Below are 23,595 nucleotides of genomic sequence, written 5' to 3' on the forward strand. Positions count from 1 at the left end.
AGGGGGATCTTCCAGTTTTCTAGCAACAAGTCTCAGATGAGATCATATCAAACTTGAGCTCATCTCACACTGTATAACATGGAGTTCATACCCTGGATTCCAAACAATCAGTTCTCCGCACTATATGCCACACATAAATAACCCTTTTGGGCTACAGACCTCAAAATAGCACTTTGCCCCCACAAACTAAGCCCTTCCATTATTCAAAACCTTGCCTACTTTATGACTCATTCCCAGACTAACACACCTGTCAGCGGGACCTTCAGTCAAAATAGCATCCTTTTTCACACTTGTGAACCTGTTTCAGCAACAAACTCACAGAACCTGGAACTGCCTGGGACATTACAGAGTCCGACCCAATCTATGTCACCTTCCTGAAGGGAAAGTTAGAAGCCTGAAAGGTCAAGCAACTTGCTCAGGGAAATCCACAACATGGTAGACAGGAAATGGGGACCCCCACCCCCCACTCTCTGCCAATCCTCAATGCTTTCTCTGAAAGATGCAGTTTATGTACAAGTTGTTATATAAACCACGTGTGACTTTATGGACAATCCTATTTCTCATGTAGATAATCAGGAACCATGCCCTCCCCTTCCTTTCAGCTTGGAATAAAAATGTGAGCTACACTAACAGACGATATTGATGACTTCGACAATGCTGATGAAAAATGCAGACAGTGGGTCCAAAAGAAAACAGCAGAAAGTATTCAAAGAAACTAATTCTCCTTCCTGTACATTTTCCTAAGGATCTGAGGGCAGTGGAGAAGAGCGACTGCAGAGTGGCTGAAGAAGGTGGACTGAGCTGAAAGGCAGGATCAAGTTTATAAATTCCTTTTCAACCAAATCTTCACCGGCACTTGCTAACAGATACATGAAAACTGTCCTTTCGTTAGACGGGGACCCAGCAGGGTCCATAAAGAAAATTACAATATTTTCCTTGAATAATGAGATTCTTGTAGTCTCATTAAATTTAGTGGAAAGACATGCTCTTCCATCATACTCAAAATATTGAATATTCTCAAACCTCACACATACCCCAACATACCTAAACAGCAATTCTTTTTTGTTTTTGGTTCTCTTTCCTCTTCCCTTTTGTATCTACAGGTGTACTTAGACACAAAGAAATCCTAACACATGAAAACTAAAGTTTGCAAATGTGGAAAGCTAGGGATGATTTTTCAGGTTATAAATGAAATCTTTCACTTGCAAAAAAAAACAAGGCAAGCTTCCTTTAAGTGGCGAGTGTTACTAAGGACTGCAAAATGTGATTCAATTTGCATGCTGACTAACGTATCTTGAAGTAGCTATGCAAAATCTTCAGGGTCATTAAAGCAAGGGCAGGAGCAATGAAGTCATAAGCTGTACTTTTTTTTAACCTCTACTTTTCTTATTTCTTGGACTCATCCCCATACAACTATATGTGTCAAACCTCTTCTTGGGAATCCTAAATAAAAAGTGACAGCAAGCCATTGTGGGTGGATCTCACTGATTAGTAATGGGTGCTTTCACTTCTGTGCTAAGAAGGATTCGGAGGTTATATCTGTACACAACAGTGATGTGACAGGTAATGTGAGGCTTGAATCAAATCTTCCACAATAACTGTATCTTGCAAAATGATTATAAAGGTAGATTAAAACTGTTCGAAGAAACTGACCTAATAATTTGGTATTAACCATGTAAACTGCTTAGCAGCTGAGATGGAAGAGGGATTCTAACTAAAAAGAAAATACCTTCTTTTCCGCTAAAGTGATATTAGGCCAGAAGAAAGTATGAATAGGCAGAAAAATGCTAGATTTCAAAGTTGGAAGATATTATGGAGCAAACACTAAGCAAACAGTGAAAAACTGGAAGTTTTTTTTTTAATGTGAAGAAATAAGGAAGAGGGGAAAAATAGTTAAGGAAAGGAAATAAAGGGGAAAAATCTGCTCTTCTATGGGGATCGGTACCTCTTATCAGTAATAGGAATCACCATAGAACTTTAGGAAGCTTCCAAATGAGGCTCATAACTTTAGTAGTGAAACAAAAATAAAGATAAAAAGAGAGAGTGTATTTTATTTGGCATTAAAAGACACTTAATTACCTTGATCTACGTTTTAAATGTTCTCTAAAGTGTATGGTTGCGAGCCTTCTTTAGAGGTACGATTCTAAATCACCACTGATCCTATTCCTTTTTCCTCTCTTAATTTTAGTTTTCCACCAGTTTATTTGCTTTCGTATGGCTCCAATACTTTTTCTTATGGCTAAATTCTTCTGAGACTGGTGATAACTTTGGCCTTATATGGTTACCCTGCACCTGCACTTTCTGCCAGGTTATCTCCACTATGTCTGCAGCAACAGAATTCACTGGTTTTCAACTCTACCTTTCAAACTGATTCTGCAGATTAACACACCTCTCTAGGAAATAAATTTTTTGATTGGGTCCATTTTTGTTTTGGGATTGTCTGTGATATGACCAGCACGCCTAAACTAACAATTTTTCATTAACAAAAATAAGGGAAACCGTCCATTAAAAAACTGCATATGCCCACTGTAGAAATTCTTTCAAAATTTATGTTCAAATAAATGGCTTAACACTGACAAAATTAAAAAGGCAGAGACTCCAAGGATATTATCCCTCTCATACAGAAAAGAGAGAGAGAGAGAGAGAGAGAGAGAGAGAGAGAGAGAAAGAAAATAAAAGAAAATAAAAGAAAAAGGAAACGGAGAGTACCATCTTTTTTCCATTCAAGTTTTGGCAAAAGTGAAAACATGGAATTTGATGATGGTTTTGATAAAATCACCTGGAGAAAAACTAGGCAACTTCTCCATTTTTCTAGATACTTCATTCCACTGCATTTTATTTTTATTTAAGCACATCTCCAACACACACACATACAGACCCCAACTCTGAAAAAAAAAAAAAGGGGCCTGAAATTTTAGTTACACCACATGTGGTTTTCATTTGTGAAAAATGAACAAGCTGTTTGTGGTTAAACTGTCTAATCGCCTGTTATCAATCTAGCGCTGCATTCAAGATTTACAGGACCCATCAGCTTCTGTGCTACATTAGCTGTAAATTGGGGCCGGGGTGGGGGGGAGGAAGGAAAAGAGGAGGAGGAGAGAGTTTATCCTGAGGAATAATATTTCCAATGCAGCCACACTCGCACTACATCTGGTTGTGCTGGTAGCGGCAGTTAAATTGAAATATTTCACAGCGTGTGTCAGAAACATGCAGAATGGTAATTATGACAGATCTGATTAAGCCCGAGTGCCACAAGCTCCCTGGCCAGCGCCGGTTGTGCAGGTGTGACCTTGTGCGTGCCTGCGTGTGTAAATAAAATTAATTACAAGCGAGAGGGTGAAGGCTTCGGTGACATCACAAAGCGGAGGAACTCCCAAGGGGGAGACCTAATGGAATATTTTCCCTCAGTCTAATAATACAGTTCATATTGACTTGAGGTAATTAGTGGGATCATTAAAGCAGTTTTCCCGGCGTATTTGGCTGCCTGATCAGATTAGTGAAAATGTTCTTCAGAACAAGCCCTGTGTGGTCTGCCAGAGAAGAGAAAATAAAAAGCAACAAAGCATATTTGGGAATGATAAGCAGTGCTGGACTTGTACTCTAGCGCAAAAAAAAAAAAAAAAAAAAAAAAATCTCCACTTCTCTCTGGAGCCTACAGATCTAACTTCCTGTCCATCTTCATTCTGCTATTCAACTTGTGTATTCCTAGACACACTCTCAACTATTCCTTTCGTTTCCCCTCTCTCTGCTAAATCTGACTGCTCCATCATGATGAGCCAGCCCAACTCCCTAACAAATCTCTTTTAAACAAGGCAATTTGAAAATTGGGGGAAAGGCTCTTCCAGGACTGCCTTACTGACTATATGGGGCCACTGGGAGAGGCAAAAAAAAAAAAAAAAAAAAAAGCCCAAGGGAAGGAATGCCACTTAAAATTCACCTGCTAAACAAAAGAGTCCTCTCTTTTGTAACATATAACAGAGGTTTAAATATTTCTTCCCCTTTGGATCTCAAAATGGGTTTTGGCATAGGCTGAAGTTGGGGCAAACATTCTTGAGTTGAACAGAACACAGAGCTCTCGTCAAGAAAAGGGCCATTTGTTTGAAACTAGTCTATTGAGCATGCTCTACCTTGCCACCGGAATACGCCAAGCGCTGTCACAGATGGCAGGCTCTGACAGTTCCCATCCGTAGCATCAAGACTCGACAGTTCAGCACAAGATCAGTGACATTCTGTCTCATTAGAACCACGCTAATTATCACAGCTAGTTTCAGGGGAAACCATGTGTTGCAATGGTCAATTTGAAGGAGCCTGTGCATCAACAAACTGGTAATAAGGATCAGACACCTTATTATATGACAGCATGCTGCCTATGATCTGATTTACAGAATCAGAGGCACCGAGGCAGCCGAGGAGGCTGGTGGTTTATGAAACAGTGTGTTTCAACCCAATTCCTGAGGCATACGGGTTGAAAAGGGGATTGTTTAAAAAAAAAAAAAATTACACAAAAGGCCACTGGAATGGTTGAAGCAAGAAATCAAAGGAGAACAGATTCTCTATGACCAGACAACAGAAGTAGATTAAGTCTTAGAAAAAGGACAACTTCATCAATTTAGCAATTGTATGGCGACGCCACCAGCAGATTGGAGCTTATATTTTTACAAGGTATTTAATGATAAATTATAAAGTGGCTATATTACTATTAATCTCTAAAATACATATATATTATATATATATAATATACATATTTTATATTTATATATGATATATAAATATAAACATATTTATTTATATTTTTATGTATTTATATTTATATATATATAAATGTTTATAAATATAAATATATATAAAAAACATTTTCAATATGTATATTTTATATATATAAATGGGTGGTCTATGATTTAGTTGTGTCATTTTGTCACACAAAAGAACTGCATGTGCAAAAGCATAACAGCTATAGTTATAAAAATGAATAATCTCAAAGGTTACTTTTTAAGGTGCAGGTCTTGCAAGGCCAAAAAATTCTACATCAGACTCCTATTACCAACATAAGTTCTACCATCCCTCTTTTAGATGTGAAAGTTTAACAGTGCAGTTTCTTCCAGAGCTATATTTCTATTGTCATTTTGCATAAATGCATTTTTAGAGCTCATTCATTTCACGGGGCTTTTATTTTCATTCCTCATATGAGGGAAAAAGAAAATAAAGCTAAAATAAAACCTACCTTTACTACCCAAACCATAAAAGACAACTGTTGAGACTTCTGAGAAACACTTTGTCTTTTCACTTGGTAGTTTGTGAAAGAACGAAATCAGTGTTATAATTATGTGTGAAGTTTAACTGAATGACATTCCGTTTTGAAATTCATTCCTATTTAAGAGTTAAAACCCCATGGGTTTGGTCTCTTCCTTACTCCCATTTTGTAGATACTGGATCCTATCCTGAAGAACTTTAACTCTTCAATTGTCAAAGATGATTCTAGAAGGGCTTCTGAAAAGAGGAACTTTCGTAGGATATTGTGAGTCCACACTTTTCAACTTATACTACATTTTAGGACAAAAGGTGGCCTTAGATTAAAGCAGATTCTACGAATATGTACTTGCTATACTCATGCTTTAGAATGCATTAAACTGGCCTGCTTCAAAGTGGACCACTCCTGTGGTCACCTTCCCGGAACTTCCTCACATGATGATCCTCTTTAGAGAGTTGGCTCAATATTCACAAATTGCTTCTTTTCAAATCTTGACTAATATTTTCCTATAACATTTTTTGAAAGATGGAGAAACTGGGTTTAATGAGTTATGACTATACTTGTTACAGTGAACTTATTAAATGGGAGAATGAGGAAGATGAATTTCTATCACTCTAGTTATCAAATTTTAAATTTTAGAGGAAAAGAAATTTTTTAAAAATTTGAAGGTGGCAATAAGATAACCAAGAAGTTTTGGTTCGACTTGCCGCAATAGACAATATCAAGTGCCTGGGGGAAAAACACCCCTTTACGTGATTTTTTTTTAGCCAAAACTATGATCGGCAAGTACGTGTTCTATTTAATAATTCTGAACCTCCTTGATCAAACCCTAGATTAATTAAAACATATGCTTGTTTTTATAACACAGAAATGTGGAAAGGGCTCATATTCAGATTCACAAATTTAGTTCTTAAAACATTGTATAACATACAATCATGTACCTTTAAAGTGCTAGATTATGTCAATGTTTATGTATTTAAAGCCATTAATTTCAAAAGTCCTGTTGAGCAACCACTAGAGACATAAAGATAGGTCTACACTGCAGAAAACTAAATCCAATATGGATTCCCAATATTTAGACAGAAGGGATTTTTAGAGATGGCTCCCACAGAACACCTTAAATAGGAGATGGACGGGTCTCCACGTCCTTATCAAGAAGGCAACACCGGGCCCTCCCCAAATGTAGGTAAACCTGAATACAGGCAGGTCCTGAGATGCTACACACTGGGCTGTCTTACTTCTCTTCTCCCTTCAAGCATTCCTTTGGCCTCTTCCTTCTTCCCAGAAGCTGATCCAGGGAAACCTAACCGGTATCTCCCCACGACCTCCTCCCGCCCAGTAAAAGAAAAATAAATAAATGAATAAAGTAAAATAAAATAAGGCACTAGATGGAAAATATATGAAGAGGCAGTTCTCTTCTTAGATGCTGGCTGAAGGCAACTCTATTAGCCCAAGAGAAGGGGCTCTGAGGACACGATGTAAAGATCTTCCCACAGGCTGCTAGAAAAGCATGTGGCACCAGAAATAACCGGAACCGTGACTCGCAAATCTGTAGGGGCCTCCTGTGGATCTGAAACAGGAGGCTACACAGGTAAAATCGTGTTGCAGTGAAGTCTGTTATGTGAACATTCCAAAAAAAATGAATCAGCACAGGGCTTCAAAGTGTAGTTTCCGTGAAGTGTAATTTGATGCTAAGAAAATAAAAGATGCCTTTGCTGACATGCTAGAATACAGAATGCAGTCATGGTACTGTGATTTTTTTTTTTCCTGGATTTTATCACTGTAGATTCCTATAACCAGCAATGAAAATGGCATTCTTAGCCCTATTTCTACCTCTAATGATTTGTGACATATCATGTCTTACTCGTATTTAAGGCATTCCAATCACCATCTAAGAATTACTAAATCTGAAGATGCTTTTTTCTTTTTTTTACCTACAAGCCCAAAGAGCACTAAAGCTTTCTTCTTTCTCCTTCACTCTCCCCTTTCTCTCCCATCCTAGAGGTCTTGAATCTCAATGACAAAAGTGTCTGAAAAGTAGATGGAAGAAAGCAAAAGGCTTCGAATTATTTGGTCTCTTCTACTGGTCGTGCTATCTTCACAGAGGCAGAAATTCTTTTTTTAGTGCAAAAAAACCACACCTATCAAGCAGTCGAAGTTGTTGCAGCCAAAGAGTCCAGTAACTACAGGACTGGTAGGTAGAGACTGCAAAAGATTCTATTGAAAAGCATGTTCAGTCAAATAGAATTTCCATCATCTAGCTGCTTTACCTAAAAGAAATACCCTGTTCAATAAAGCACTAGAGCGAAATCATTTTCTAAGCGCAAGTGGGGATGCAACCGCTCTGGAAAAGCCCTTTATTCTGACTGCATTACTGTATCTGCAAGCTCCACCTCTGCAAACATGAAAATCAATGTAACAATTCGATGTACAAGGCAAGGCCTACGGCACTGCTAATGTCCCCTTGCTGGACATACACCTTAAGTCTCAGAGCTCTCAGGAGGTTTGCTGTGGAATAAAATTAGATTCCAACATCTGCCACCATTAAGGAAAAAATTCCATTTCCGTCTCCCATATGAAAACACTATAACCACTGAACAGTAACTGAACCTTGATACCGTAATGGTTATTACCCAAATCAACTATTTTTTTTAAACAGTAAAATTAGTGAATTCTGCTCTCGTAATTATTTGAATGCTATCAGACTAAATGTTTGATAAAATTCTAATATGATTCACTTGGAAAAACGGCTGCTTGTTTGAATACCCACAATATACAGTGTATTCATTTGTAGCTATTCACATTATGTTTAAAGCGTATCATCTTTTTAAAGTTTGCATTAGCCTTCTTTCCTACCCAAGCACAAAAAGTAGCCTACCTTCAGTTTGTAGTTGCATACTTTACACAGACATTTCTATTAACGTTAAAAACAATCTCATTTCTATCACTCATCGAAGAGAAAGTATAATACATGCAAAATGGTGGCATCTGAAAAGTTGGTTTCTTTTCCTGAAAATACTTTGTGCATTAGTCACTGCAGACCACAGCTACACGTCTGGTTCCACCACATTCTGGGGCTGTACTATCTTTTCAAAATAATTCTGCTGCCTGCCATTCAGGGGATTTACCTAAAGCTTTACCTTGTAAAATAAAAAGTATCTGAGATACATAAATAGATAATAAATAAGTCACTCTGTGTGCAGGTCTGAGTCTTTTGCTTAGCACATTGTAAGACATTATCTATTTGTGTTACAGTGCCGTAAATCTAAAAGCTCTTCTGCATGCATGACAGCATGGGACCTCCTCCCATGTTAAAAGAAATCTTGGGCTCAAAAAAGTTAAATCATTTCCCAATACCAGAACAGCAGTGACTCAGCCTGGACCATAGCGTCCTTTGAGTCCTCCACCATGTACCCTTCCCTACACCCCAACCCCAAACAGACATGAAAAAGCTTGGCTTCTGGGCTTCCCTGGTGGTGCAGTGGTTGAGAGTCCGCCTGCCAATGCAGGGGACACGGGTTCGTGCCCCGGTCCGGGAAGATCCCACATGCCGCGGAGCGGCTGGGCCCGTGAGCCATGGCCGCTGAGCCTGCGCGTCCGGAGCCTGTGCTCCGCAACGGGAGAGGCCACAACAGTGAGACGCCCGCGTACTACAAAAAAAAAAAAAAAAAAAAAAAAGCTTGGCTTCTAAGGGCCCTATGTTGGCAAGAACCCATATTCCATGAATATGTCAGTGAAGAAAGGAAAGCCCCTCCCATTCCACTATCAATTAGTCCAGCATCCCTAATTCCTCTTTCCTTTGGTCCTGAAGCCGCCTGGAACCCTGAGGAGACACTAAAATAGTGATGCAGAGATGCAGAATTTGGGGTTGGCTCTCCTACTTTTTAGTCAAGTAACCCTCGCATAAAATGAGGAAATCAATGTTACAGCCCACAGGGTTATTGAGAACTAAATGCAGATAATATATAATGCATGACAGGGTCTAGCACTAAAAAAAAGGTAATGAATGTTAGGCCAACATAGAGAATCAGGGTGAGATACAGAAGCAGATGGGGCTGGATCGGTTGAGATAAAATGGCTCCAGCACATTCCTCTGTACACGTGCTTCATTTGGGAGGACCTCTGCCCATGCTGACAAGCCTTGGCACCTATCTCCAAGGCATAAACAACTCTTGCGCAAGTTAAGAATTCTGACCATGGGAAAGGTACGTCGGATTTGAAGATTTTTTGGGGGGTTTTGGTTTGTTTTCTAGTTTTTCTATTTCCTTCACAAAAAATCATGGCAGGTCAAAAGAACTTAAGTCAATGGACTACCTGCCCTTGTTAAGTCAGATCTCTTCTCTTAAGGATATATACAGTTTTTGGACCGTCTTATTTTTCAGTAATCATCAACTTTTAGATTTTCATAAAGAGGGCAGTACTAACATCTAAACTGAACAGCTAAGAGAAAGGTACAGAAACGTTTTTTAATGAAGTTCCAGTAAATTAGTAGTTAGGAAAAACTATGTGAGGGGATGAAAGTTAACAGTCTGCTGGACCCCAGTAGTCTACAATTGGCCCCTTGGAATCTCTTTCATCCAGTAATGAGATGAGCTAGCGGCTTTGGGGGTTCTGGGGAACACACCGTCATGGCAGATACACAGTTGGCAACTGACATCTTTGAAAGTGACTCACGGGGAGCTTTGTAGGACAGGAGTCCAAAGAGCAAAGATGTTTAAAAAACCCCTAGAACATCACTCACATGACATTATCAACCCATTGCTGCCACTGTCTGAATAGCTCCAAAATCAGAACTCAGCCCAGGAGGGGAGAATTGGGGATATCATTTAAAAGAAAGAAAGAATGAAGGTAGCAAAAACACTGCTAGCCAGAAGGAGCTATGCTCTCGTCAGAAAGGAGAGGGAGGGTGGTGGTGATTATATGACAGATGCCAACTTCCCCAAAAGTTTTAATATTCTATTTTTGTTTGTTGGTTTTAAGGCTGCCCCTTATCACAATAATGCATGTTTCGTTTCTCTGTTTATCTATTCTGGAGATTGGGGGAAAGTGTTTGGCCTTGTAAGAAGACAGTCTGTTATTCTTGATAATTTAATTGGAAAGGTCAGAAGAGATGCAGAATCAGAAAGAAAAGCAGGATAAACTATGTTGAAATATGAGATCCTCATCCTAATTAGACTAAATAGCCAAAAGAAGAAGGTGCAGGGTGGGTGGGTGAGGGGCGACGTGCGAACAGGACATTTCTCCTTAATGCCTAGTCTTGGCATGTAAATGAAGACATCTGAAGAAGCACACAGGTTTGAAGCGGCTCTGACATTCTATCATAATTAGAAACATTTCAAGAGCCCTGTAATTTCCAATCAAAATTACAGTAATTTCCGATATACAAGCCATGATTCATGACAGAATTTTACATTCCATGAGAGATTACGGTGGCCTGATGTATGACACGCCGAGTATGGCACTAACATAAACAATTCAGTTTAATGTTTAAACAGCACTTGATGTTTAGAATCTCACAATAAAAGAAACATATTATTGTAGAAATTATCACTTTGACAGTGATTGAAGGGTACGCAGGCATGTGGCCTATAAAGCTATAATTTTTACAGTCCACAGCTTGAGTTTAATCATTTTTATATAACATTTCCAAGATATCCCTTATGTATTTCCAGCCAGCCTATAACTTAAACAAGAACAACCTTTTCTCAAGCAAAATTCCTATCAAGGACCACTATTAATGTTGCTGGAGTGAAATTTCAGAAAAACCTAATAATGAAAGTACTGTATTGTAAATACATCATATTGTAAATAGTCTCAGGACTGCATAATTTTATCAGAGGCTGACAGCAGCCAGGCTGTTTTACAAAGGAGAGTTCATTAACGATAATGAAATATATTTGTCTAAAATTTCCTTGATTGCCTCTCAATCTCACTTTGATAGTGTTATCAGATCTTTCTGCAAAGGGGACAAGACTTACACTGGATAAGACCAGTATTCTTCTGGTCCTTTAAAAAGTATTCCTGGCCTTGAACAAGGGTTAGTAGATAACTGTGAGCTTGTTCATATAGATGACTCTACTTCTGATGAACATAAATTATCAATATATGACAAAAAGACTGCATTATCTTGTAGGGATGTCTTGTGGGGATTTGTCACTTTTCCCATTCAATTTGATTCATTTATAATTCAAAAGATTTAGACAATTTTTCTAATTGTAATTAAATTTGTGTGTCTCATATATATATATATATATATATATATATATATATATATATATAAACTAAAATCATTATTTTGCAAAGCTGTGTGTGTGTGTGTGTGTGTGTCACTTTGTTTTAATAAGCACACCTAACAGCTGTAGATGCCTGAGTTGGAACAGAAAAAAACTACAATGCTCGTAGTATTTTAGGATGGAAATCAAGGTCACCTAAGTACTAATGAAATAATAATAATTCAGGTTATTTGTTCCATTACAATAGACCAGATGGAGAAACCTCCTATACATTACAGCACTCCTCTGGAAACAACTATTAACTGACTCAGGGATTTCCTGAGAAATCTGTGGTCTGGACAGTAGATGTTGGAGGAAACACAACCAAGTGTCTCTGTTCCCTGAATCTGAACACTCTGTTTCATCATGAGCTCTGTCAATAATCCTGGAAACCGTGACCTCTCAGGGATGCAAGTTCAACTTGCAAATAGACACCCCTTCGAATGAACTTTCACAGGCATCGCAGATAAACATTCTCCATGCCTAACAGAGGCTCTTACCTGGCTTTTGGTTGCTGCCACCTTTGCAAACAGAGCTTGGGAAACTTTAGCGCGCTTCATTTCCTGCTGAATCTCGTCGTAAATGGAAGCATTAATGTTCATGGTATTGTTCTCTGGTTTCCCATTCCTCTCAGTGGCAATGGTAGCGGTTTTCACCTACAAAACATTTTGAACATGCTTGTCATTTTCCACTGGCCAAACTGTTTTGAATTTTCTCAGGCTCGGCATCCAAACTGGACACTGTTGCTCCTTTTATGATCAAGGTGATCAACAATGTGGTCATTCAACATGAGTTCTTAGCTGGATATCAGATTGCTTAAGGAAGTCATATTGTCACAGGTGACTGCAGCTGTAATACGACAGCAACTGCCAGCTGACAACCAGGAATTATAATGCCATAAGGTAAGTTTTCTGGAAAACGGAATAGTTTCAAAGACTTGAAAACCCTAAACTAATTTTTTCCCAATTACCTTCCACTGCAATTCTCACAAAGGAAATTCACAATTAAAATCATAATGCACAGTGCTGTATCTTCGCTGGGTACCCAATGCCTAAGGGACAATTGCATCACTAATAGCTATTACATACTATGGCCTTTTTAATTTTAGACTCTTTTTTTAATGCCTTTTCCTCTTATGTTTCATTTAAAAAATCTTCCATAACAAAGCCATTTGTAGAGCTGCACATTTAAATCTTCTATCCATCCATGAAACAGGTAGAGTGCCTTGCTTAATTATCATAAAGGCTGGTTGCATTTTACACATGCATGTCCAAGCTGTTCTGTATAATTATTTTCATCATTTCCTGGCACCGCTGTATATAACTCTCTCCTTTTGACTGGTGGAACCAGACAATAAGAAAATGTTTCACAATATTTAATAGAACATGACTGCAAGTTACACAAAATATATAAACAGTGACTTAACAATATATTCAAAATGTATAATCTTGAGTGAGAAATTAATATCAATGCCTTTGGTAATAATGATAAGCAGATAGCTGCAGAAAAATGCCACAAAATTTAGGGGGAAAATCAACCTCAAAATTTATTGATACCATGATTAATCTTCAAAACTTAAAAACAATCTTTAAAACTTTAAAATAAAAATTTGATCTTTATTGAGCATTTATAGGAACCAACCAGCCTGGGAAATTCACATATGAACCATGTAGCTGCTTTTTACTGGGAAACTGATGAAAACATAAATAAAAAGTTGTCCAGATGTAGGACCACATTTCTCCCGGCAAAGTGATTCATCAAGGACCACGTTTCTTAGGGTCCTTTACAGAATACAGGTTTTCCTTCTCTAGAAACTTACGATCTTGGACCATTTCTCTCATCCACTAGGAACAATAGAAAATAAAGCTCATTTTAAGATAAACAAGTGATTTTGGGGCACTAAATGACATACCTTCCCAGTCATACAGTAAGTCTTCTAATGTTTATTTCACCCTGCCCCCAAATATCTGGTATCAAAAGAGGGGCAGAGGTTATCCTAAGCCATTTAATTCCCTGCACTTAGAGAGTAAAGTTGAGTCTCCTTTACAACGTGCTTTCTGACTCGTAACTTCTAGCTGGTGAGCAAAATAACTCACCTCTGGAGAATGCAGCTAGACTCTCCCACCTGGACACTACTCTTGGGAGCACGGAAAGGATAATGCAGGGAAATGGTTGGACCACAGGCCCCTAGTGAGGACACAGAAGATGAGGCAGGACGAGGGACCCACTGGCTGGCCTCACTGGCCTCTCCTAAAGCATAATCCGCAGACAGAAACGTCAAGAGCAGAGGCTGGATTTCTCGCCTTCCCCTGCCAGCTCTGCACTCCAGTAAGCAAGGGCACTAACTCACGGAGGCATCCGAAGGACTGGGGGCCACTAGGCTCAGACACAGGGCTTTGAAGCAGTAATCCGCTAAACACCACTTTAGGAGCCAGAAGAGTTAATGCATTACCATAAATTGCTTACAAAGTTGCTTTGCTGAGATTCGCAACTTTGCTCTGGGGTGGTCTTGCTTTGAGGCAGAAGGATAGATTTGATCACCACATGGGGTCCCCTTTAATACCTATTTTTTTCACTGCTTAAATGAAAGAGAAAAGAAAAGCCATTTCAATCGCTTTGAACATTGAATGTTATGGAAATGGAGGCATGAAGTTCAGGGCATTGGAAGAAACAGTTCCTTGGTATCATCTGCTTAGCAACAGTTAAGAGGGCAGGCTTTGGAAACTTGGTGTCTCAGTGTGTTTTGAAAATCATTTTCATTCTTTTGTAAAAATGATGTTTAAGAATTTATCTTCAAGTGGGTTATAATCATTTGTTTCAACCCTGTGATTTTGTTTCTAAAAATGTCTTTGGTTTAATTTTTCTTTTTTTAATAAAGCAATTACAACTTGAACCAAAAAGCAAACATTTTAAATCATAAAAATAAAACCTAGTAGCCAACACAATCAAAAGTTGAAAAGTACTTTTTTTTTTTTTAAAAAAGTACTTTTTAAAAGTTCTTTGTAAAAGTTCTTTAAAAAAAAAAAAAGTGAGAGGGCTTCCCTGGTGGTGCAGTGGTTGAGAGTCCGCCTGCCGATGCAGAGGACATGGGTTTGTGCCCCGGTCCGGGAAGATCCCACATGCCGCGCGGAGCGGCTGGGCCCGTGAGCCATGGCCGCTGAGCCTGCGCGTCCAGAGCCTGTGCTCTGCAACGGGAGAGGCCACAACAGTGAGAGGCCCGCGTACCGCAAAAAAAAAAAAAAAAGAAAAAAAAAAGTGAGAGCAACAAGTTTTAAAAATATTAAAAAACTGTATTACTCATTTAAAAAATATTTAGAAAAGCTCTTCCTTATCATCTTGTTGGCTCAGATATGCATCTTATTAGAGATAAGCTATTAGAATTCTGGAACCACATTTTTCTCTAAACACAAGGTATTGCTTAAGGGGAACTGACTTGGACAGCTTTTCAAAAATATGAAAGCTGAAATTTTTCCCCAGGTAAAAATGGAAACAAAAATCTTTTATACCTCACTCTACTAAGTACTATTTTAGCTTAGCTCAAAAAAAAATCTTCTTTAATCCTGGTTTAGCTTTTAATATTATATCACACATTAAAATTCATAAAGTAGTTCATTGCAGGCAAAACAAACTACTCTTCAGCTCTTCTCTGCAAATAGCACAGGAGGTAAAATAAATGCAGTTGCTTTCTGAATAGCATTTATCAAGGTAGCGTGTACCACTCCATCATTATGGTGGCGCCAGGGAAGTAGTTAAGAATTGGAGCTTCTGCTATTTACCCTCCCACATGGGGAGAGGGTGTAGCACTAGGGTGTGCTTTCTATTTCACTACAATTGTTCAGTAGAACACAGATTTTCCATGAGAATTTTTTGCTCTTTTACCGCTGCTGAATTCATCAACCCATACTACAAAATGAACTATATATACTACATACGTACTGTGTATGTACTACATACAGGCTACACAAAATGGACTCTACTGTGGTCCTGATTGGCATGTGTGCTCTTCCTTGATGCAAGTGGAATTGCCTGCAAGCTCATACTGCACACATATGTGAGGGCATGCCCATATGCAATTAAAGTTTGATGTAGTTTTAATAATAATGATGATAATAAGAGAGACTCACATTTACCAGTTGTTTATTATGAGCTGGGCCTTGTGTTAACATACATTAACCTGCATAATAGCCCTGAGTAGGTAATGTCACATTACTGCCCCATTTTTAAATTGAGAAGCTAACAGAGAGGTTAAGTAATTTGTCCATGGGGCAAGGCTGAGAACTGAACTTAAGTCTAACACCAATGCTTATCTTAGAAATCACTGCAATACACTGAGGGTATGATGTTATATAGGACTTCTTTATTTGGGAAAATTCTTATTATTTTTTAAGACGTGCTGTACCTGCTTTTCGGTGGCCCTTTGCTAAATCTAGCTCATGAATGTCTAATTTTTAGTAGGGAATGGTTTTATCATTAGTTTAAAAAATCCGTGCTATTTTGAGGAATTCCTATTGGTGATAGGAAACAGTCCCCATTTTCATATTTTTATATATTAACACTGTTTGAGTATCATGGTTCTATTTTTTTACACTTTTCTTCCTTTTGTAGAAACAATATTAGTTATTTTCCAGATCTGGACTTTCAAAAGTCCTCTAGCTTTTAAAAGATGACCATTAATGAGAAGCGTTTTCCAAGCACATACGTGATCTTAAAATAAAGCTGGTCAAGGGATTCATAACAAATAAAACTTTTATCAAGTGTGAAGTTCCTGCCCATAACTGAACCTATGTTTCATTATACTATAGAAGAATGTGTTGTAAAGATACATAAGTGTGCAGCTACCAGATTAATTATATATCGCTTCTATTAATATAAACTTTGTACATTTTCTAAAACATTGTTATAAAATGTCCCATCTTCAGAAGAAACCAAAGAATGCCATAAAGAGATGTTAAAAAAAGAAAAAATATTATATAATTCATGTAAAAGTTATAATTTGATAATTATAGGCTTTCAAATGGTCCTTATGAAGACAGAAATTGCTAATTTAACTCCAAAAGTCACACATCTTAAAACACACAAATAAATCCATAATAAGTGCACACCTAAACAGAAACCATCAACTTAAAATGGCTATGTTTAGTGCAATAGACAACTTCCAGAAAATAATAATTAATTACTGTTAATAAGATTCATCTTGTAAACTCATCTGGAAAATTTGCTAAGCGATAGTCAGAAAAGAAATCTTTAAGGGCTTGGAGCTCTGGAGGGATTGGTTTCTCCCAGATACTCCTACTACCAAAGTTTGGAAAGGGCTTGTTTCTCTACAATCTCAGAAATGCCCAACTGTCTAAAGCCTTCCAAAGTGGACCATTTGTCAAATATTCAATGTATTCTATCAGAAGAATATTTCACATGTGTTCCTCTTTCTAACCTAACAAGAAAACTTCTCATCCTCTCTGACAAACAGAAAGAGTCCTTGAGTTTCATTTTCTCCTTTCTAAAATGTCTGTCTTCTGAGGACGTGGCTTGAGGTAGGGGAAAGAGCATCAGACTGAGTAGGGGATTTGAAAACTAAGTATTTGACTTTTCTCATTTTTCTCGTACCAAAAGGTTGGTATAATGATTCTATGAATTCATGCATGTGAAGGTGCTGAGAAAACTGAATCATTGTCAAATGCAAGGTATTCATATTTCTTGAATTAGAGCACATACATTGTGAAAATATGCTTTCAACAAACAGGTCTGGCCTGGAGCCTACTGACCCAGCCAGAAGACAAAGCTCCTGGTGTGGCTACCCCTACCGAAGCCTGAGGGACAGGAGTGCACAGGAGCCATCTCGCCAAGGCAGAGCCAGCCAAGAGCTTCCTGAGGCTGGTCTAGGTTTTCCCTGGTGAGGTTCTCCTAAAAATAACACCCGGGGCCTGAAGGAAGCCCCTTCTTGAAGATGATTTATAACCTGAGTTCCTCAGTGGTTTAGGTCCTTGGTCTGGAAGGACCCAGGGACATCCCAATCATCTTCCATACGACCTAAACTCTTCAGAGAAGCTAGAAGATAATCCAGTCTCTCAGGCCTAAAGGTGTCCTGGGTCTTCAGTGAGCCACAAGGGACCTCTGCCTTCAACAATCATTAGAAAGAAATCCTGTTCTGGTCCAACCCAAGCCAAAGACTAATCTCAAAACAGATTTCAAATATCTTCATTTGGAAGGGGCGGGGACGGGGGGGAATGAAACGCACAGTGATTTCACACAGATTCCTCTCTGGAAAAATATAAAATATTTTTTTCCTGCAGTCCTTTTCTATACCTGTGGTCTCCTCCTTTATTCCTCTTCCATTTTAGTCATTTGTAAATAAGCACATGAAAACCTTATGTGTGGTATATTGGTTCCAGGTTAAGCACTGGATTTCAACTGCTGCAAAACAGTACTAACTCAACTGCTCTATAACCTGTTTTTCCAAATCCTAAGTACTCATTTTACATTGATAATACATTTAGTACATTAAAAGTTCCCTAAAATTTAATTCACTGAATCACTGTCAAAGGGTAAAAGGTGAACAAACCGGTTGTGAGCTGTTATGATAAAATTAAGGAATGCAAAGGGATTCTCTATGAAGCAGTGAAATAAAATTATTCACACATATCAGATAATCATTTCAGAATGTGGTTAGATGGCCAATAATATTGTGTTAATAGAAACTTTTTTTTCTATGAAAGAGCTTCACTAAGAATCTACAGTATCTAAGCACATTCATCATTGGCTAAATATCCCAGCTAAAGGCTTGGTCTAAACCCCCTCTTGAGAACAAACACATACAGCTGAGGGTGGCTCAACCAGTTTATCAGTAATTCAGGCCAAAATAAATTATATTTTCTATCCCAACTTATCAGCAGGTATAGTCTTTAGACATACATATAGGAAAGCAACCCAGAGTATCTTAATAGTATACAAAAATAAATATCACAATTAAGAATTAACGTAGGGCCTCCCTGGTGGCGCAAGTGGTTGAGAGTCCGCCTGCCGATGCAGGGGATACGGGTTCGTGCCCCGGTCTGGGAGGATCCCATATGCCGCGGAGCGGCTGGGCCCGTGGGCCATGGCCGCTGAGCCTGCGCGTCCGGAGCCTGCGCGTCCGGAGCCTGTGCTCCGCAATGGGGGAGGCCACAGCAGTGAGAGGCCCGCATACCGCAAAAAAAAAAAAAAAAAAAAAAAAAAAAAAAAAAAAAAAAAGAATTAACGTAATTTTGGCTAAAAAAACAAAAAACAAAAAACTTGATGAGTAAGGAAAGCAGAATCATATCTGGAAAACAAATAAAAGCATTAAAGTCCTAGAAAAATTAGAAAACAAAAGCTATATTAAGGAACTACTAAGTCAAATATTTGGATAGATTAAAACAAAAAAAAGAAGAAGAAGCTCAATGCTTAAATTCACACTGGTCTTAAGTAAGCCCTTCTTTGGTTAGTATTGCAAGATTAAGTGATAAGTAAAATAACTCTGCCCAGAGGCCTTCCAATGATGACTGCAACAGCAAAATTAACTAATGATGGTACATATGATAACTCTAAACACCACAAACTCAGTGTTCAATCAAGTCCAAGCATTTTTTGTTCAATCACTCTTACAAAAGTCATATATGTATATAAACAGTTCCTCATTCTTTTTGGTAAGAAATATTGTATTGAAGGCTTAACAGATCAAATTCAGTAAGTGTGTGTGTCGGCAAATGGATATGTATGCATGTATTTGGGTGTCATTCTTCTCTGCTAGAGAAAAATGTCTTTCTTAAAATTACAGCAATGCCTTCCTTATTGTCTGCTCCTATAGACATCAAGACTTAATTGATTTTCATTGAATAAAACGGAGAAAATGGACCTTTGGGATGTTTCTAAACAATAATCATTTCAGAACATTACAATATGCAGTTTAAGACCCTCCACAAGTGGCTGTATATTATGTCTATTTCTTATTTATGGAGTATCTATGGCAGTTTCATTTTTAGTGTTGAGTGAGTTTTATCTCTATACTTGGAAATGGATGACCATTTTTCACTATTGATGAAATTAACATTGAGATAATTTCATTATGACATTATGTTACATAAGCACTTTTAATTAGTATTCCATATTTACTTTCCGTCGTTTTAGCTGACCTCATTGTTGAGTTGTACAGGCCACAAATTAAATGTGTAAGAAATATATTTGCTTGTGGATCTTACATCTAATCCCCTCTCAAATTTGTATCTAATAGTTGTACTGAAAATTAACTTCTCAATTCTTATAATAGTTACGAGGCTACCTTTTAAACTTGATTAAAAAAAATACTGATGCGCATACACAAAATTACCTGGCAGGTGACTTTTGTCCTTTCTAAAAAGTGCAAAAATTTGGAAAATAGAAAATGTGCCCATTTCTGGGAATATGGATGGGATGGAATTCCTTATCAGCCCCATTTAAAGCTGCCTTCAAGGATTGTATTAAACTTAATTATGAAAGATTACAAACGAGATGATGTGTAATTGGTACCAGCTGCAGTTGGTATTGGAAAGCATAAATACAAATGGAATTATTTATTTTTATTTATTTACTATTCAAATGGTGGTTCTAAAACGCGCAGGGATAAAATGGACTTCATTACTTTTTTTTTCCTATTGAGTTTAAAATACCTTTTTACTTAATAGTAGTAGAGCCAAATATCCCATTTAAAGATGACTTTTCACCCCCAAAGAACCCCCCAAAAGAAGCAACACAAAGCAATTTTTTTCCATCTAATTAGTAGCTGCTTGTTTTTATATCAGAATCAGTGAGCTGGGACCAAATTCTCCTCAAGCAGGTCTATGAATTACTATTTAAAAAAAAAAAAAGCCCTATCCATCTACCTTTCTCATGCTTGTTGAGATTCTTCTTTAGACTTTTTTTTTTTAAAAAAAAAACACAAAAACAAAAAGCAGAAAGGTGAGGAGGAAAAAGAGACTTCACCTGGGGAGGGCGGCTGGGCGGTGTGCTTATCAGGGGGGCAGGACCCATCGCTGAGGCTGCATTCAAGCTCCTTTCCCTTTCATCCTGGTAAATTCGATCTCTCTCAGCTTCCGGTAACTGCAAGAAATTCTGCATAGCCCGAAGGTTTACCAGCAAAGACTGGGATGCAGTCTTGGGGTCCTCTTCCTTTCGTAGGATTTCTGAAAGCAAGCCCTGCAGGGAATGAAAGGCACAGGGTGAGCTTGCCCCCATGCTCTGCCCAGCCCGCGGTGATCCTTTCCTTTTCTTCTCCACTCTGTTCAGAAAATGAACAGTCAGAAGCATTAATTCCACATAGGAATATATTAGTTACAATTGAAGTGGTAGAGAAGAGAGCCTCAATTGTATTCCTAATTTTATTAAGCGTCTGCTTTACATATAACATAAACTGCAACTGCCTAATTGGTCTCCTTCTTTTGAGTAGCTTAACTTGCCATGAAATCTTTCACAGAGAGGATTGAGGCAAGTTAAGAATAAATGAAATGCTCATAATACGACAGCACTGAACTGTATAGTTCTCAAGCTGCCAAGACAAAGGCAGTGGAATGCCAACAGCCCAATATGTAAAGATACAAAGCCATTTCGAGAGAAGTAGGATTTACAAAGAAAATACTCGAAAATGAATTGCAACATACTAGGAAAAAGAATATCACTAAAGCATCACCTAAGATTTATGCTATGCTTTTGCAGGCAATATTTTACATTATTCCTTGGTTTTCAAATTATTGGAGTCAATGACAAGTGATTCTATTTACCGCTTAAGGAAACTATACTGCTTGCTATACAATATACCTCAGAGTAACAGGTTGAAAATATGAACTTCAGAAACCATCCTTTAAATTTGAAATACATAACCCCTTTTCCACACTGCAAAAATCCATCGTAGCATGCCAAGAAAAAGAATATTATCAAATTCTGTAATAATCAAATTTCTTGAGGAATAAACATTTTTAATAGTGCTAGAAGAAATTCACAAACCATTAGTAAACTTCTTTATGGTATTCCTCCCCAAATAACAGAGAATTGTTATCTACTTCTTTAATTTTTGGAAGAATGCATTTTAAAAATGGGTGTTTCTCCACAATTTTGTTTAAGGGCTTATATGAAATACAAGGATTAGAAACATTTTCTGCCCATTTGATAAGGACTGAGCAGGCCTTACCTCTTCAACCTTCTCCATGAAAAAATGCCTGGAATGACAAGACATGTTTGCTCTCTACATTTCAGTTTATCACAATATGGCTCAGAATAAAATGTTGTGGAGATCTGTATATCATTTGCAAATTTCACTTTCTAATAACCCTGCAGAAATGGCAACAGGGTACATTTGGGAAAGGGAGGTAAAGTGTCATGTCAAAACAACCAAGCCCCAACGTTATAACACTGGGGTTTTTTCATGGTTTCCTAGAAGTGCAAACCTGGCTTTGTTCCCAATTCCTCAAGGAAAATGTAGCATATTGCCCCAAGATAACAGTTGGGTACAGACAATATAAAAGCAGTGTCCACTTCAAAAATGACCTATATAGGCTGCTATTAAAAAAGATCCTCCAATAGGCTTGGGGGCTTAAGAGTACATTCTAGTTTCTCATTTGGTCTATGCAAGGGAAGCCAGTTTCACCCTAAGAAATGTGACTGAAAAATGAAGGGTACTTGTCGTTTCATTTGTAATACTGACAAGTAATGTTGCAACTGTGTTTATACATGAGCAAAACATCCAGTCAATTTAACTAAAATTCAGTCAAACAGGCAGTCAATCACCCAGCTATTTAATTTGCACAAGGCCAGCTAATTAGATTGACTGCGTTTTTGATGTGTCATGTTGAAACCAAGAAATACAGGTCTCAGAAACAATGTTTGAAATTAGGTGTAAAAAAAATAGCCCTTGCTCTAAACTCTTCCCCATCAAATGGGGATAACAAATTTTTAAAGATATTAAAAGATGTATTTCACAAAGCAATATATCTTAACTCTACAGAAAGAGATAGAAACATACAGTACACATAAATACATTATAAATTCCTTGAGTAAAATAGTCTAATATTCTTGTCATCCCAGCACAATGCCTGCCACGTAAGTGTTTGATAAATATTTACTAAATGGATTATGTGTATTCAGACCATAGGAGGAAAAAATTCCAAATAGGTGACAGGAACTTAACAACAAGATATGCTCCCCATGGGAAAATTTTAATGGTAATTAATAATGTACTCAAGGTGAGCTTTCAGTGAAAAGTTATGTGGCACTTTGTAAGACATTTATCTACACTAATTGTTCAGTAATTAAAAAAAAAAATTTTGCAGCAACATGGATGGACCTAGAGATTATCTTACTGAGTGAAATAAGTCTGACAGAGAAAGACAAGTATCATGTATCACTTACATGTGGAATCTAAAAAAATGATACAAATGAACTTATTTATAAAACAGAAATAGACACACAGACACAGAAAACAGACTTATGGTTACCAAAGAGGAAGGGGGGCAGGGATAAAACAGGAGTGTGGGATTAGCACATACACACTACTATCAACAGACATAAAATAGATAATCAACAAGGACCTACTGTATAGCCCAGGGAACTATACTCAATATTTTGTAATAACCTATAAGGGAAAAGAATCTGAAAAAATATATATATAAGAATATATAAACTGAATTACTGTGCTGTACACCTGAAGCTAACATAACATTGTAAATCAACTATACTTCAATAAAAAAACCAAAACACTTTAGGTCAAAAGAGATCCTATAAACAGATGTTATTATATTTGGGAAATTTGAAATTAGACATTCAGAGATCTCAGATAACAAAATGTCATCTCATTCCGTTAGAAATGTTTCCCGAGATAGCAGAGAACTACAGTGAGAAAGCCAACACATGAAAAAATACATAATGATATCAAGTCTTGCTAACATGAGACTGAGTCATTCCTGTATGGCTTAAAGTAACAGATGGAAGGTCACTTGGGAGAGAATTTAGCAATTTCTCTACTCATATTTTGACGTTAGCATGACGTCCCATTTGAGCATATGAAATGTTTTCCGGGCAAAGCATTTTATTCCA

General features: G+C 37.7%; 1 protein-coding gene across 2 annotated transcripts in view; it reads right to left on the minus strand.

The window, feature by feature from the left end:
• SATB1 (SATB homeobox 1) overlaps positions 1-23,595 on the minus strand; it is a 98,047-nt gene that overhangs the window by 18,278 nt on the left and 56,174 nt on the right. For both annotated transcript variants that reach the window (XM_060100166.1, XM_060100165.1), the window contains exons 8-9: positions 20,494-20,706; positions 12,021-12,176 (exon numbers count right to left, since the gene is read on the minus strand). In XM_060100166.1, the coding sequence (XP_059956149.1) occupies positions 12,021-12,176; positions 20,494-20,706 (369 nt within the window). The remainder of the gene's footprint in view (positions 1-12,020; positions 12,177-20,493; positions 20,707-23,595) is intronic.

Source organism: Mesoplodon densirostris, chromosome 5 (assembly GCF_025265405.1).
Source record: "Mesoplodon densirostris isolate mMesDen1 chromosome 5, mMesDen1 primary haplotype, whole genome shotgun sequence".
NCBI lineage: Eukaryota > Metazoa > Chordata > Mammalia > Artiodactyla > Ziphiidae > Mesoplodon > Mesoplodon densirostris.